General features: G+C 31.7%; 1 protein-coding gene across 1 annotated transcript in view; it reads right to left on the bottom strand.

Annotated features, from left to right (window-relative positions):
* The window catches only part of LOC140040072 (alpha-1,3-mannosyl-glycoprotein 2-beta-N-acetylglucosaminyltransferase-like), a 38718-nt gene that overhangs the window by 12660 nt on the left and 9401 nt on the right, over positions 1-16657 (bottom strand). The window contains exons 2-6 of the mRNA XM_072085746.1: positions 16242-16460; positions 10103-10220; positions 7559-7769; positions 5262-5370; positions 4781-4919 (exon numbers count right to left, since the gene is read on the bottom strand). Of these exons, the coding sequence (XP_071941847.1) occupies positions 4781-4919; positions 5262-5370; positions 7559-7769; positions 10103-10220; positions 16242-16379 (715 nt within the window). The 5' untranslated portion in view covers positions 16380-16460. The remainder of the gene's footprint in view (positions 1-4780; positions 4920-5261; positions 5371-7558; positions 7770-10102; positions 10221-16241; positions 16461-16657) is intronic.

Genomic DNA, 16657 nt, shown 5'->3' with positions numbered 1-16657 from the left:
AATATACATTAAAAAAACAATTAATACAACAGTTATACGTAACTAGAGGTCAAAAGGTCATTGACATTTTACAAAAACTCAAATTTTCTTAAAATAGCGTAAAACTAAATTATGTTTATATATAGTATATTTATATTTTGGAAGTATTTGGTGCAAATAATGTTTTTCTTGTACCTATTGTATCGTCATGAAATAGGAAAAATTATGCTAGCTAGAAGAAAATTGAAATTCATTAGCGGTATGTACTATTGTTGATTAATTAATGAGTCTTGATAATTTGGAATCAACTCATGATTTACTATAGATAGATTTTTGATAATTTTAGTATCAACGAATGTACGTAATGAGAAGTATTTGATCTTCGCAGGGTTGCGTCTTCTCTCCTCTCCTGTATATTATATACACGGATTACTGTCGGAGCAAACAGGACAATAGTCATCTTTTCAAATTTGTTGACGACACTGTCTTGCTGTCTCTCCTTCAAAATTCACAGGACGGTCATGGTTCCGCATTAGATGGTTTTATCCAATTTTGTGGAAACTCCTACTTGGAACTCAATGTGACCAAAACCAAGGAGATTATTGTAGATTTTAGGAAGGAGAAAGGACGCAGCCCTCTGGTATCCCCCACAAATGACGAACCAGCGATATTGTCCATTCCTTTAAATACCTAGGTACTATATTTGAGGACAATCTCAGCTGGGAATTAAATACAGAGGCAATAGTAAAGAAAGGACACCAGAGACTTTATCTGTTAAGGAAGCTGAACCATTTTAATGTCGATAAAGTATTTCTCATGGTTTTTTATAATTCCTTTATTGAGAACGTTTTAACTTTTTTCCTTTATATGCTGGTTTTTTAGTCTTAGGGTCAAAGAGAGAAACTCACTACAAATGATTGTTAACTTAAGTTCTAAATTAATAGGTTGTCAACTTCGTAGCTTATCTTCCTTCTGTGACATGCAAACTCTAGAAAAAAGTAGGGCTATTCTAAAAAATGTTAACCATGCCTTGTTCAGTGATTTCGAGCTCATGCCTCATGGGCGTCGCTTTCAGTTGCCATCCGACTCTTAAATTCTTGAACTTTGACTCTTGTTATATTGTACTGTATATTGTGATATTTTTGTATATTTTGTAAGATCATTTAAATCCAGACCTTTTTATTTGAATTGCTCCGTGTGGGATGATATTGTTTAATCCTTCAAATAGAAAAGGACTCACAACACTTTCTTGGTCGGGTATTAGTACAGTGCAATGCCATTGCATTCACCACATGTAGTTCTAGTTACCCTGAATGCTTCAAGGAGATACTCAGATTCTGGCTTTAAGTCTGTAGAGGAACCATGTTTCCATCATCTGATCTTCCATCCCCAATCCTCGGTACACATATCAACCCCACTCCATTGCTAAAAGATAACTTGGAACTTGAACATGATGTTAAGTACCTTGGTTGTGGTACGATTATGAAGTTGGCGATATGCGAGGTTGTACTTGTAGATGGGATGGAGTCAAAGGCATTCCACGTTGTCCAGGTAGTCAGTCCATTGTACAGACGCACTAAACCATTTTCTCTAGCAACCACAATGTCATCCTTTGTAGCTTGTTTGCATCTGAAGACTACAGCATAATTTCAGAAATAAGTGCAATGACAAGCTTTTTTTAGAGCCACTTGTTTTCCAATTCCGAAAACTCTGGATGTTGTGTCACCAGTATCGCATGAGCAAACAGAAGGTTATCACAGATGTCTCTCAATGTACTGTTTGAACCAGTTTGATTGTCCAGCATCTCAAAGAATATCACAAGATGTTTTAAATGCTTTACTGCAGAGGAGCACTAGTAGATTCGTGTCATCGGATAATGACAGATGTTTTCCTGTTTGCTGATTCAATGGTTTTTTGTACTATCCGAAAGAACATCTGCATCAGCAGCTGCATTCACTCATTGCCATGTTGTTCAAATACTAGTTACGAAGAATTATAAATTGTTGTTTGTTACAGAAAGTGATCCTATTTTGTGGAACATGTCACTGGTAAAATGTACAGGGACACTACCACCTGACCCGCCTTACCATGTGCGCCGTCTTTGGTGGATGAGCCGCTTTCATAATTATCAAAGACTATGCAGAGCAATATTTTTTACAGATCTCTACACTATTCCATGGAATGCTGTGCAGTAGAGCACTACCATCTAAAATGTAGGCCTACTGGACATCATTCAGTGAGTTGGATGTATTAGACTATTCAGAAGAAGTTGTTTCCACGTGGCATCATGTTGGTTTAATAGCTGAAAGTATTATAAGTTGGTAGTTTCAAAAAGTGGTGGTGGATAACAAAGTCACCTCGAGTCTCCTCTGGAACTGTAGGATTGATGCACACGTGACACATTATGACTTTATTGCCAGGATCTTGAATACATTGCAAGACTTTCTGGCCAAAATATTCAATGCTTAATACCACATTGCTAATATTCCGAGTCACCTGCAGTAACTCCCGTGTCAATGGTATGAAGTCTCTGAGTCGTAACCAAAATGGATTTTTCAATTGCCATTGTGTTCCTGACGTGTGAACATAAGGTCTTATGTTGGCCACTGCTGGAGTAACGCCCTGATACTATTACAAGGCATTACATACATTTCAGCGCAGATTTGGTCTGGATGTACGCATTTCTATATTCTCTTGTCAAACCTCTGGTTTTCTTTGAGGCTTCTCATAGAAACTTTTTAAATCACCAGGTCTGTTGACAATCCACCCCAGGTGGTCCGAACGTCATACAACATGGAGGTCATTGTCAAACTGCTGTTGAACATCTTTGTATTTCTACTGGTTAAAAAATACTTATACATCCCAATATAAATAATGTAACCATGGCAACACAAATGCCATCTGAAAAAAATGGAATGTAGATCATCCAGAAGCAACAGGAACGGAGATGTCACTCATCTGCATCTTGAACTGGTCATGTGTATCGCGTTGAACTGAAATGTTCACCCCAGGGTATCCCTGTGTGTATACCATTGTTGTTTACAGCGAAAACAACATTTTTAGCCAAAATTGACACATTATGTTGTGTTTTCCCGCAAAAATGACATTCTAAATAAAATGTTATGACTATAAGTTTGATATCACTGAATAGGAAATTTAATAAGCTTTCGGATGACGTAAATCCCACTTGTATATAATGTATTTTAAATGGTTAAATATATGTAATTAATGGGGCATATTAATTTTGACTTAAAATGACCTTTATTGACCTCTGACCCCTTGACCCAATGCTTGGATTTTCGGTGACTTTTAGTATGTCGTTTTACACATTATATAGAATTCAAAAATACTAGCTTTGTTACTATTGCAATTTGTGGTGGGTATATCATTAGATTGACTGGACTAGTAGTAATATGCCCAAATATGATAGTGATATGACATCATCAAGTCTATATATGGGCATATCACATTTGCTTTGTCACATGAAGTTTGAGAGTGTAGACAGAGCTCGCATAATAATAAAGTTTAACACCTATCCTTTCAGACACCCTTTCCAGTGATGTAAACGATTAGGATTGTATTATGTTTTAACACTACAGTAACCCCTATATTCAGAAGATACCCCTGTTAAGGGACACTTTGTTCGGTCCTGAAGGTGTACCCTTAATAGGGGTTCTACTATATATAAACGGTTTACTGTGATAAAATACATAAAAATAAACTTCATTTCAAGTAAATTTTCATTTGAAACTGGAGGAAAAATGCAATCTTAATTTCATTTAAGATCCAATTACATACAGTAGCGCATCAATCATTTTTTTTATTAATATTTCATTGGAATAATTTCTACTGGAATCTAATTAAAGAGAGACGCGCTTGATGACGGTTAGCATTCAAACACAATCACATTTTTATTCATAATTCACCTAAATATTCAGGTTAATGACCTCATTATGAAATAAGTTTGATTAATTAGACAATTGGGAAATATGAAATTATTGATTTTTTGACATATTTATTTGTTAATTTAATATTACTTTTTGGCTTGGCATTAAAATTGATTTACGAATTCACATTACTCAGAAGTCAATTTACGGTGAAAGCCCTGAATATCAAGAGAATAATATTATATTGGTTAGGCGAACAGTTGTTTCAGAGAGAGTGAGGTTATTGTTTTGATTTCGAATCAATAATTTTTATTTATCTGCGATTGTTAACACAATTTAAACAGCATTTGTCATATTTTGGATATGGGCTCGAAATTGCAGTTTGGAATTTTTTTTATTTTCCAAGGCCGAGTCAGCGACTGGAAAAACCTAAATGTTCTGTTATTGAGTAAAATCCAATAACTCATCAGAAATAAGTTTTGAACATCAAGCTTGCAAAGTAAATGATTTTGCTTTAGTCAAAATAAATATCTTTGGGTTTTTTAAAATCTTAATCCATAAAAAAACTATTTGATAAATAAATCCTAATTTTATCACTTAAGAATTTCTTCATTTTGTCTTAGGTCTGTTTCTGCTGCATAGCGCCGAATAAACCAAAAGAAATTGGAGTTAACTTATGCACAGAATTTTATATGGTTATTTGTTTGCAGCAGAAACAGGACCTTAAAAATAAATATTGATAAATGCCGGCCGGAATCAACCCATATTGTTAGGATTACAAGACGCATATTATAAATTACATGTGTAGTCTGCTTCCACGAGATATATTACTTTCCATGAATCAAACATCTTTTCTAGAAAAAAAGTGCCCTTTTATATTAAATTAAGAAAAATAAAAACAAATTGTTTCTAACCTTCAACTATGATAACCGCATCGTAATTAAGTTGTTTGAATATCTGGTTTAGAGCCCATCGATAGTGACGAGCTATTTTGTAATAACCTATAAACTTCTTATGCTGAGTAGATACTTTGATGTCGCTTAAGTCTGGTTGCTGGAATAAAAAAAAACACACATAGCTCTAGACTCTCAAGTCAATACTCGTAGTTTAATTTTGGCAACAATAAAAAAGTATAAAAAACATGCAGCTTTTCAGGTGAAATATATAACAAACTCATTTCACCTGAAAAAGCAGAATAATAGGAGACACTGTTCTACAACTAGTAAAGCTACTCCTAGCAACCACTAACATCTAGTCATTGCCAGATGAAGATTTGTTGAAAAGTCGAAACGTCGCACATACACATATTTATTACTGGTTCAACATAAAGAATTGTATACAGAAATAAACCAGATGAAAACATTTTTCGAAGAGAAAGTACTATCTAGAACATACCTTTATTAAAGTTACTTTATCTCCATATGATAATATTGTCTTTTCTGTTTCTAAATGTCCGCAGTCTTGACTTACTATAATTGGAAATTGTTTTTCTGATGGACGGTGCCTATAAAAATTATTTATATTCAAGATGTTATATAAAGTTTAAAATAAATATAATGTTGACATGGTCCCTTTATGTTGAGATGAAATTAGCCATAATATGCAAATTGGATCAAAATAGACAGGTTTTTAAAAATGAAAAGTTGAAACAGTATTAATGTCTTGTCGTTTTTATGACTGACATGGAGTGAAATATGTAATATTAGAAATTGCGTTTTATACACTGATGATAAGATTCATTGCCGGTGGCGATTGGTTGACAACATTGTAATGAGTTCGACCACGACGTACAATTTGAAAGAAAGAAAGGATCAACGAACTCTGCAGGAAATATCAGTCAACAAGTCATCTGAAAATCGTCTGAATATCATCAAGAACGTATCAACAAATTTAGACACAAATAGGACGTGAAATGTTTTCGAAAAGATTACGCGGAAGAGCGCAAAGGATTATAGGATGATACGACATGCTTGTGAGCGTTGTTTAAAGATAGTCTGATGGGCAATAAAGTCTTATGTGCTGAAAGGCATGGTAATGTAGTGTTATTATAATGTTGTACTTTAATCAATCTAAAAGAAGTGGCATTAGTGAAGATGAGACAAATCTACTTGTCTTAAGATAAGCAGGACGCAACATGGAAAGTTTCAAATGTGTACATTACACTTTCTACAAGATGCTGATACAAAATACTCAAAAAAATATATTTTTAAAAGTTACTGTACCCAGAATAAAATCAAACTTTGAATATGCAATTTGTAGTTTTAATTATAGTTATTCGGTTTTGTCAAAAAAACATAATTCACAATTATATATATCCAAAAGCTTCTGAAAAATGAGTCAACCGGAAGCCAATTTTCTCAAACTATATGGGCTTCTAATACTATTTTTCTTAAATTTCTACAGTTTATTTGGTAAATAAATTGAAAGAAACCCCCATAATTTTCAAATTTTTTTCTTTATCTTTTTGGGAAATTACAGGCGAAAGTTAACACAAAATCCCTTTTTATAGGCTTACCATCTTTTTTTACATCACATCAACTTTCTCAAATTTGTGCTATATATCTTAAGAATAAGAAATTGGTATACATTTGTCATTATTATGTAATACTTATTCTCCCTCGTTTATCATTTAGCCCATAATGGGTCTCTTCGGTTGGATTCCGAAAACATCAATTCATATAAATGCTCAACGTGATCGATAACATCTTGCACTACTAATATGGAACACATTCAACCTATCTACCTTTAGCAATAAATTACACAATAGCTTAGCAATGTCTTGATACTGTAGAAAGGTATCGGATTATATTCTCTGACATATGGTACAGTATGGCTGAACTTGAGAAGGAGGAAAGGATTAAACGTAGCAATTTATATAATCCTGATAAATGGAATGTAAAGATTCAATTTATTTTAATCTCTCTTCCTCTTGATCTTTTAATATTATCTGTACTTTTGATTAATAAATATTAATAATTTCTCAAATGATAATTAATTTTGATAATAAAGTTATAACAACCAATAAAATTCTTTGATTGGTATTGGTATATGTTGCTGCAAGGTGAACTCATCGTAAACCCGGAAATTACTTTGACCGCGCGAAGAATTGAAATTGAGTTGAAAATCTACTGTTGAAATCATAAATTTTTATAAAAAACTCTTTATAATATCTTCCTGAGATAGAAATATATGGAACAGTAGCGTCGAACTGAAAACTAATGTTATCAAATCTACATTTCGCGGTACATCTGAGATAGATAAGGTAGGTATCCAAGGCGGAGATTTGTACCGAAGTTTTTGTATTGTGCTCGCCTATGTCAGAATTAACCATAATTTATATATAGATAATATAGTTTGTTCTTAATAGCAGTTTTTTTTAATTATTTGACTTTATCATGGTTAATTTTCCTAATTGATTGAGCTGGTCACTAAAATCAACTGTTGTTGGTTAACCAGTCTTGGTTGTAACCTTGAGGGAATTGCAATCAGTGTATTGTAAATCCCGGTTTAGATTATATGGTACTTTCTTTGATCAATTTAGCAAGCGATTCATTTAAATTAATTTACCTTCAGAGAAATCCAGGTTTAACAATCAAAATAAGCTTCAATTTATAATGCCTTGATATGATATACAGTACACCAAACCCAATACTGTACAGTATTGATATGATACATTTAAAGTTATAACTTACCTAAGTAGAGTGTCCAAACTCCTTTTAACAGCAGATGGTCTATTACAAGCTATTAATAACACAGGTAAAACAACTGATGAATAACTGTAATCATTTTTAGTTCTTTGTGGTTTTGGTAATTCATTATTTATATTAAGATTATTTTCATCTCTTTTTTTATTTTCTTCTTCTAATTTTTTCTTATACTGTAAAATTTCTTGATCCTTTTTTTCTGAAAAGTAAATAAATAAATTCAATTTATTATTTTGTTTACAATTGATATTACAACAATGAATTTATAGTATAAAATATATTTATCCATTAGAATATAATTGAGGTGGATGAAATTGCAGTGAAAACACTGTATACACTTTTGGGATTTGTTGTTGTAGATGAAGTTATCACAACACATCTTGGCCTGTACTCATGCTCTAGTTCACTGCCTTTACTGCTAAACAAATGTTCCCTTTTTCTATAGGGACACAGCACCAAAACTTACATGTATGTGAAATATATGACATACATTTATTTTGAAAAATACACACACACATATTCAAGACAGGTGGTATTCATGCAGTAATTATATAGAAAGATTTTTTTTAAACAAATTACAGCATAAAATAATTCTTTTTAATATTTGCAATTTTTTAAACTATATTTTATAAAGATTTTGTGATTTAGAAGATATTTGAAAATAAATTTTTTTAAATTCTGAGATTCAAATTTATTATTATATTATTATTCAAACTTATTTTTATCTTCAACAGAGCTCATAGTCTTCTGACAGAAACTAATAAACAAGTCATATTCTCAATAAATATCTGCAATAGATACATGGTATATTTTAAAATCAGAAATAAGATATAAGTTTGATGTGAAGTTTGAAATTGTATGAAAGAGAGAAATCAGCCGATGCATTATATGCCTAATTGTCATGTTTTTGTACATGAAACGGATCGCCTGTCAGATGGTTAGGGTTTAAAAATTAAATTAACATAAATCTCTTTTTGATGGAGTTGTTAAAATTGACATGGCAATGGAAATTCATCTTTAAATTAAAATTTCATAATTTTTTTAAATATTATGATGTGTTAGTTGTGATGAGTGGTTGAGGAAAATGTCGGGTGTTGAGGAAAATGAATATTACTTTGTGATAAAATGAATATTTGGTGATATTTTAATGTACCGTTGGGAAAAACGGTTGGTGGGGAAATAAATGCTTGGTGGGAAAAATAAATAGTTTGTGGGAAAAATAAATGCTTGGTGGAAAAAAAATGGTTTGTGGAAAAAAAATGGTTTGTGGAAAAAATAACAGTTGGTGATAAGATGAGAATGTGAAAATTTGAAGAATTGTTTTGAAGAAAGTGATTGAGATTGGATTGTATAACAAGATTGTATAGCGAGTTTTCTTTGTACAAGGAAACAAATTTTAAAATCATAATGATGAACTAAATTCAAACAAAACCATTTAAAAAAACTGCGTATTGAAGCAGAGTTTTATTTTTAATCATCTTCAAAAAAGGTGCTATTAACTGTTAATGGTATTGTTGGTATGAAATGCAACAGTGTGATGATAAACAATGTGTTTCAAACTTGTCACGAAAAAATAGACAGTCAGGAGAAAAAGATAAAATGATGTGTCAATTACAATCATGTAACGTAGCGAGTTGTTGATGTTCTATGTTGATTCCAATTTATATTTTTCCAAAGAAGAACGAATAACTTTGCGTCTTGTTTAAATGTGAATCCATTCATATTATCTGTATCTATATTGATGGGAATAATATCTTTTTAATCCAAATGTAACATCCAATAATCATCTCCTTCGTTCCTCTTTTATCATTACTATATAATACTGTATCTATTTTGCATTTTTCATACATTTTCTCATCTGTATTATTATTACACATTACATTTCAATTTTATAGCTGCTGAAAATATATAGACTCACAACATCCTGTTTATTACATTCTAATATTCTAATCTATAATATACTTCATACATTTTCAAAAGTGTCATAATTCCACCTTTCATATATTTACGGTAATGTTTTGTTTAAAGCAAAAAAAGAACAATATTAGACTTAATAACTTTTTTAAACAGCAAATTTACTTTCACCTTACACAGTAATGTCAGTTGCATAGTAGCTTTAATTTACACTACATTCTAAAGATCTGTCTCTACACAATCCAACTAGTTTGACTAAAAAAAGTGTTATGTCCCCAAATATGGTAGTGATGACATCATGTCCATATATGGGCACATCACATTTTTTTGTCACATAAAGTTTGATAGTGTAGACAGAGCTTTAACAATCAATTGGGCATCAAAATCACAGAATCATGAGAAAAGTATCTACTCACAAAGACTTGTTTTTATTGTAGTGTATATTATTATTATTTAGTACTCGGCTCCCTCGAATAAACTCACGTTATGGATTGCCATGTTAAAAATAGTGATTAAATTCACAAAATGACAATTCTGAATATCCTACGCATAAATATAACAAAAACATCCCGGTTCAGCTTATTTTAATAACTTTATTAAATTACAAACTGCACTTACTTTGTATTAAAATCGCCTTTTCTTTTTCGATATCTAGTAGTAACTGTTCGTTCACCTGCATTTGGTCCTTTAATTCTGACTGCAGACGAGCCAGTCTTTCTGATAAATGTGGAGCTGGCTAAAATTTAAAAACAAAACAATATATAAGTCAATTAATCAAATAAACACCAAATGCCTCATGAAAATGGTAACAACTACTGTCAGCAAAGCTGTTGATTAAAAAGAAAGACAAATTATGTACTTATAAACATTTTTCAACAGTTTAGGAAACCGATAAAAGGTAAAATGCTGACTGTACATACAGTACATATTTAACAGCGTTATAAATGAAGAGATTTGTGCGAGGTCTGTGTGAGGTTTGTGTGACGTTTTATGTGAAGTTTGTTTGAATTTTATGTGAAGTTTGTGCGAGTTTTATTTGACGTTTGTGTGAGGTTTATGTGAGTTTTATGTGATGTTTGTGTGAGGTTTATGTGAGTTTTATACGAGGATTGTGTGAGTTTTATGTGACTTTTGTGTGAAGTTTGTATTAGTTTTAATAACCATAAGCCAAATCCCGCACTGTAGAAGGTTTCTAAAAAAGCAGAATAAAGTTTCCCATGATTCTCAGAGAGAGGCAGGATTTTTAAATAATGGGGACTCGGGGCCTAAAACCTGGAAAGTTAAACTTGACCGAATGTCCTATCTTTTGCATTACAATTATTTCAATTAAGAAGGAGGGGGTAGGGGGGATCTGCCTGAGACATAACCCATCCTACAGTATTCAAAATGAATGTTTAAGGCTTTAAATTTTACTCATATTGCGCAATAGTTTGAAGACAACAGTACGTTCTTATATCATGTTGTTAATTTTTTTTTTCTTAAAGCAATTATCATCTCTATCATTCAACTACGATATTATTATGGATGTTTTGAATTTATACCTTGAAAAATTAGCATATTTGAGTCATTATCTGCCTACTTTACAATGCAGATTACTTCATTGGAATTTAATTTTCTTATTGTTTAAACCCTAGAGGCTGAGTGAGGACATGTGGGGGTAATTGAATCTTAGCAATTATGCTTCAGATTTCAAAAATAGATTTAAATTTGTCTGAGTCTTAAAATATCGCAGTTTTAATCCATTATTCTTATTTTAGCAACTGGAATTATCAATGCTTGATGAGCGATGAACTGGAGTACCTCGTTGAATTCCTCGTTTTGGGTATTTTAGCAAATGTTTAACTATGCCTATTGGCGTGATATATCAGTATGTCTAGGTGCCTGCAGTACCATCAGAGATTCTTAGAATAAGTCTTGTTGAATTACTAGTAGTTTTGGGCATTTAATGTTAAACTTTAATTTGAATAAGCTATCATCAGCTTGAAGTCAGTATGCACACTGCAGTATGTATATTTATCTGCCTGTTTTACCATCGTATTTCAAAAATCCAAAATGTTCAATAGACTATCGGCGTGATGTGTTGGCCTGAAAAGTCTTGTTGAATTACTAGTAGCAGTTTTGGGCATTTAATAGCAAATGTTGAACTTTAATATGAATAAAGCTATCGGTTTGTTGTCAGTATACACCTTACAGTGTACATTTATCTGCCTGTTTTACCATCATATTTCAAAGATTTTATAGCCTATTGGCGTGATGTATTAGCATGACTACTATACCTGTCTGGAGTACCATCATATTTTAGAGGATATGTGAAACCGTTTTTTTTATTACTTCTAGTTTTGGGCATTATAACTTAAAACTTAAAATAAAAATAGCCTATCAGCTTGATGTACAGTATGCACATACCTGCCTGTACTGCCATCATGTTGCAAGTTACACTTTTGGGTATTGTTAAATTATGAATTTACAGTACCTGTAGCTATATATCGTGATGTATCTACAATACACATTAATTTTTTGACTGATTATAAAAAAATACATTTGTTTCGTAATGATTGATGTTAAGGTATTTAAAGCTCTGTCTACACTACCAAACTTTATGTAACAAAAAAATGTGATGTTCCCATACATGGACATGATGATGTCATCACTACCATATTTTGACACATCACACTTTTTTTTCAAACTAGTTTGATTGTGTAGACATAGCTTTAAAACTGTCATACAGTACTGTGCTTGTATATTTCTTGTCTTGGGTATTTCAGTAAATGTTAAACCTGAATTATCAATGTACCCTATATTGGCTTGATCTATCGGCATGCCTACATGCACAGTACCATCATATTTCATTTTATTCGTTCCATTGATACTTTAATACCCACTATAAATTTTAGAATTTGAGAATTTGTCATGTGATGTCAAATTTTAAAACGAACCGTTAAAACTGCTTTTAGTGAGAATACTTCATGGATGTAATTTACTGTAAACCTAAGTTTTGATTGTAAAATATAGAAATTGTTTAAAAGATACTGATATATCCAATAAACATAAGTGTATTATTTGGCATCTGTTAAGAAAATTCTGATTAGGTCCTCTATGGATCCACAACGGCGCCCAATAATGATCAGCACACAAGGAAGGAATCCTGTACTCTTTTTGAACAGTGTACTTTATTGTATATACTGTATGCATTGTATACAGAACCAATGGCTTTACATCCAATCCAATGGCTTTACATCCAATCCAATGGTTGAGGCAATAAAAGTTAATTATTTAATATGCTGTACGAAACCTCTCTAAGATAGAGCAAGTTTGGTTCATAAGTACGAAAATAATTAACGTACTGTAGGTACAAACTGCAATATTTCACTGTACAGTAATTGTAATACAAAATAATATTAATAATTACAGTTTCTGATGATAGGAATGCAGTACTGTACGTTAATCAATGAAGATGAAAGTTCTTTGAGGCCTTAAATATTCATGATATTAATTATCTTCCGAATACAATCATCTCAATAATCATTTCCTACAGAATTTCATTAATTTTGATTAAAATGAATAATTAGAGATGATTTCTTTTCAGCAATCAATTATGATGTGCATGTTGAAATAGTACTGTAAGTTAAGTAACCCTAACACTACTGTATAATACACAAGCTGCCATTTGATTGGTTGATTACATATCGCGTGCTGTACATTAGAACTATCTTCATGATTGCACATTCAGGATTTTACACAATACAGAATCTTTATTGGTTCATTAAGGAAATTAGTTTTGTTGACAAGCTCAAACAAACAATACAAAAATGTATACAAAAATACAAGTGTAATTATATACTGTTAACATTTTTAAAATGTGTACGCAAAACGAGTATGGTATTGGTGCACGTTCAAACACCAACCTGTACAGTTAATATCAGCAGATGCTGTACTCCACTGTGTATCAAAAACTAAATGGCATCTTAAAGGGGAATATCTTTTTTCTTAAAATTTCTCCCTGTAAGCACAGGATTACTTTCCTGTGTATAAGCAGAGACTTATTTTGTCTATGCCCCCCTACCATATTTAAGCATATCACTTCCTTATTTAAACATATCACTACCATATTTAAACATATCACTACCATATTTAAGCATATCACTACCATATTGAAGCATATCACTACCATATTGAAGCATATCACTACCATATTTAAGCATATCACTACCATATTTAAGCATATCACTACCATATAAGCATTTCACTACCATATTTGGGCACACTTTTTTGTCAAACTAGATAGTGTAGACAGTCCTTAAGAAGAAGCCAAAACTATATCAAACTAGTTTGACAAAAAAAGTATGATGTGCCCAAATATGGTGGTAATGATATGACATCATTATGTTCATATATGGGCACATCACATTTTTTTGTCACATAACATAGTAGTTTGTAGACAGAGCTTAAGAAAACATTTTGGCAAAGAAAGAAAAGATTTGATTTTTTTTTATGATATTGAAATATGTACTGTAAGACAGGCAAAGAAATATGGGTATTGCTAAACCAAACAAAGTTTGCTGGGGTTAGCAATTATGCAATGCATTATTTTTATTGTACACAATTAAAAAAGAAAGCATATTTGGGCTGCAATCTGCAATATGATCCGACGTCAGAGATAGGAAAAATAACACCACTATCGCTATACGAACATTCACGATTATAAATTGTTTTTGCGAATAATATTTTACAAGGCCCTTGAGAATTCACTATTTTTCATTTTGAAATTTCAGCTCAATCATAAAGTTACAGCAAACTGGTTTAGAAGCAAAATGATTTTTACTGTAATATAAACATTATCAATTTAGTATAAAAATATTATTTTTAGCTTTTAACTAAACGATTTTTGTTGTTTTTTTAAGGAGTTATACGAAAACTGATACGTCTCAACGTTTCATCCCAGATGCTCTGGCTACAGAATCGATCTTAAATGAATTACTGGATACTTGGACTGTATGATTAGATTTCCATTGATGAATTAAAATGAAATTTAATAAGCTTAAATCAAATGAAGATCTTGATAGACATCACGGATTGAGGAAGCAAGATTGTTTCGCGTATAAAAGCTTTTTGAAAGTTAACAATTTATAAGCTATTATGTTATTTGCTATAAACTTACAGTATAACATGTAACCCAAATAATATAAACAAATTTTTTTCAAAAGTAGAAAATATTGGACAAATACTGTTTATCTTTTTACAGGATGACATTGGATATACCTGTACTGTATAGTAGAGTGTGTAAAAATGAAATTCAAAATCAACCATAAGGTTGAAAATGATTGGAGATATCATTCCAGTTTTAATTAATTGCAATCAGGTAAGAGTGAAATTTCACTCTCCCCGATTGCAATAGGGCCTACTGAATAAATCTCTCCTTTTGGGACACTCCGAAAGGGGACACTTTCCTGAGAGTGAGAAAAATGAGGAGAAATATATGTTTTAACACTATGGCCAACCTCTATTCATAGAACATCCTTATAAAGAGGTGGGGGAGAGGGGTTTCCTATAAAAAAAACAAGTAGCAATATGACAATCAACCCATACTCAGTAGTAAACAAAACGTTAGGTCCGGAATTTGTCGCCTATGGACTCTACCATGATATTAGATAAAGCAGTAAAAAACTTTAAAAACATGAAGTTTTGATAGGATAATCAAAATGTCATTTTGCTGTTTTTTGTATTTAATAGAATATATTTCGACATTTCAACATTTCTTTGATTTTATAAAAGATATACTAAGAATTAAATTTAGCTTGGTATTAGAAGTCGCCACACTGTCAGCATTCAAGTCAAACTAACTATCTGCCACAGTGACTTTATTGATCTTAACACCTTACAATATCATCTCAAATTACCTTGAATTACTATTAATATTTTCATAACATTTTCAAATATTGTCATGTTTCAGAAGATATTCATTGATCTTTCATCTGTGAAGAATATTTTAATGAGAATCGGAATTTACTATTAGAGTTATGAATATTTCTTGCCAATAACATAGCAATTAATAGTTTTTCATCTTTAGGGGTTAAAATAGGATGACTTTGAATCAAAATCCTTTGTATTAAATAAAAAATTAAATACCAAAATATACAAATATAACATAAAATAGCCTGAAATGTTCTATTTGGCTACATCTTTAGTTCATGTAATGTGCATGGGCCGTTCAATCTCATGCGACTGAAGTGCCGAAAATTATTATCAGATGTTTTCATACAGTAGACTCTCTTCTCCCAGACGTGATTTGGGGTGTGCACATGTCTGAGTTTACAAATTCCCAGTTTTTCAGCCTTCGTAATAGCTTCTGGGTTGATATTGTTTTGTATAGATTCCGTCCTCTGGACTATAACTGCCTAACAGGCGCGAACAAACTACACTATTAGACATTAATAGAAATACAGTAATATTATAATAATTTCTGGACACCATCCATGTATTTATCGTATTGACACTGACAGACGGACAGAATTAAACTTTTGACTTACTAGATGTGTATGAAGTTCTACGTACTGTAGACCAGACGGAATGATGTGGGAATTAACGGGATGGAGAGGGTCAATGATGATAGGCATTGGTTTATTGATGATACGATGCTTAAATATACAGGGTGGCAGGCTTAGCATTTAAACGTAGATTTATGCTTTTGGCAGCTTTTCAAATTTTTAAGGATTTTTGTTTTTTATTTCAAATATAACAATTTACATTAAGTACTTACCAATGTTTCGGTTCGTTTGGTTCCATACACAAAAACATAGTATGCACCTAGGTTCCAGCATATAAATAGGAAAACACAGGCAGTTAAAAAAGTTCTTTGTTTCTTCATTATAAAATAATAAAGAAGGTCAAGGGTCATTGATTTTGTCCTTTGTAACTTGTGGAATGTTGAAGATATGAAATACTATAATTCTTCATGCTCCCGATGATACTACTTCACCTGAAATTGAAAAAATGAATCGATCAAATTCAAGCAAACAACACAAGTTTATTAAACAAAAATCAAATAATTTATTTTCTAAACATGTTTATAGACGGTCCCTGGTCATAATCAAATTGGAAAAAGATGATGAAAGTCTTTATCACAGATTTATCTGATACAGTACGATAAAAAATATTGTAAAAACCAAGTTCTGT

Source organism: Antedon mediterranea, chromosome 2 (assembly GCF_964355755.1).
Source record: "Antedon mediterranea chromosome 2, ecAntMedi1.1, whole genome shotgun sequence".
In the NCBI taxonomy this organism is placed as follows: Eukaryota; Metazoa; Echinodermata; class Crinoidea; order Comatulida; family Antedonidae; genus Antedon; species Antedon mediterranea.
The sequence above is the reverse complement of the archived record's forward strand: the minus strand, read 5'-3'. Positions and strand labels throughout refer to the sequence as shown.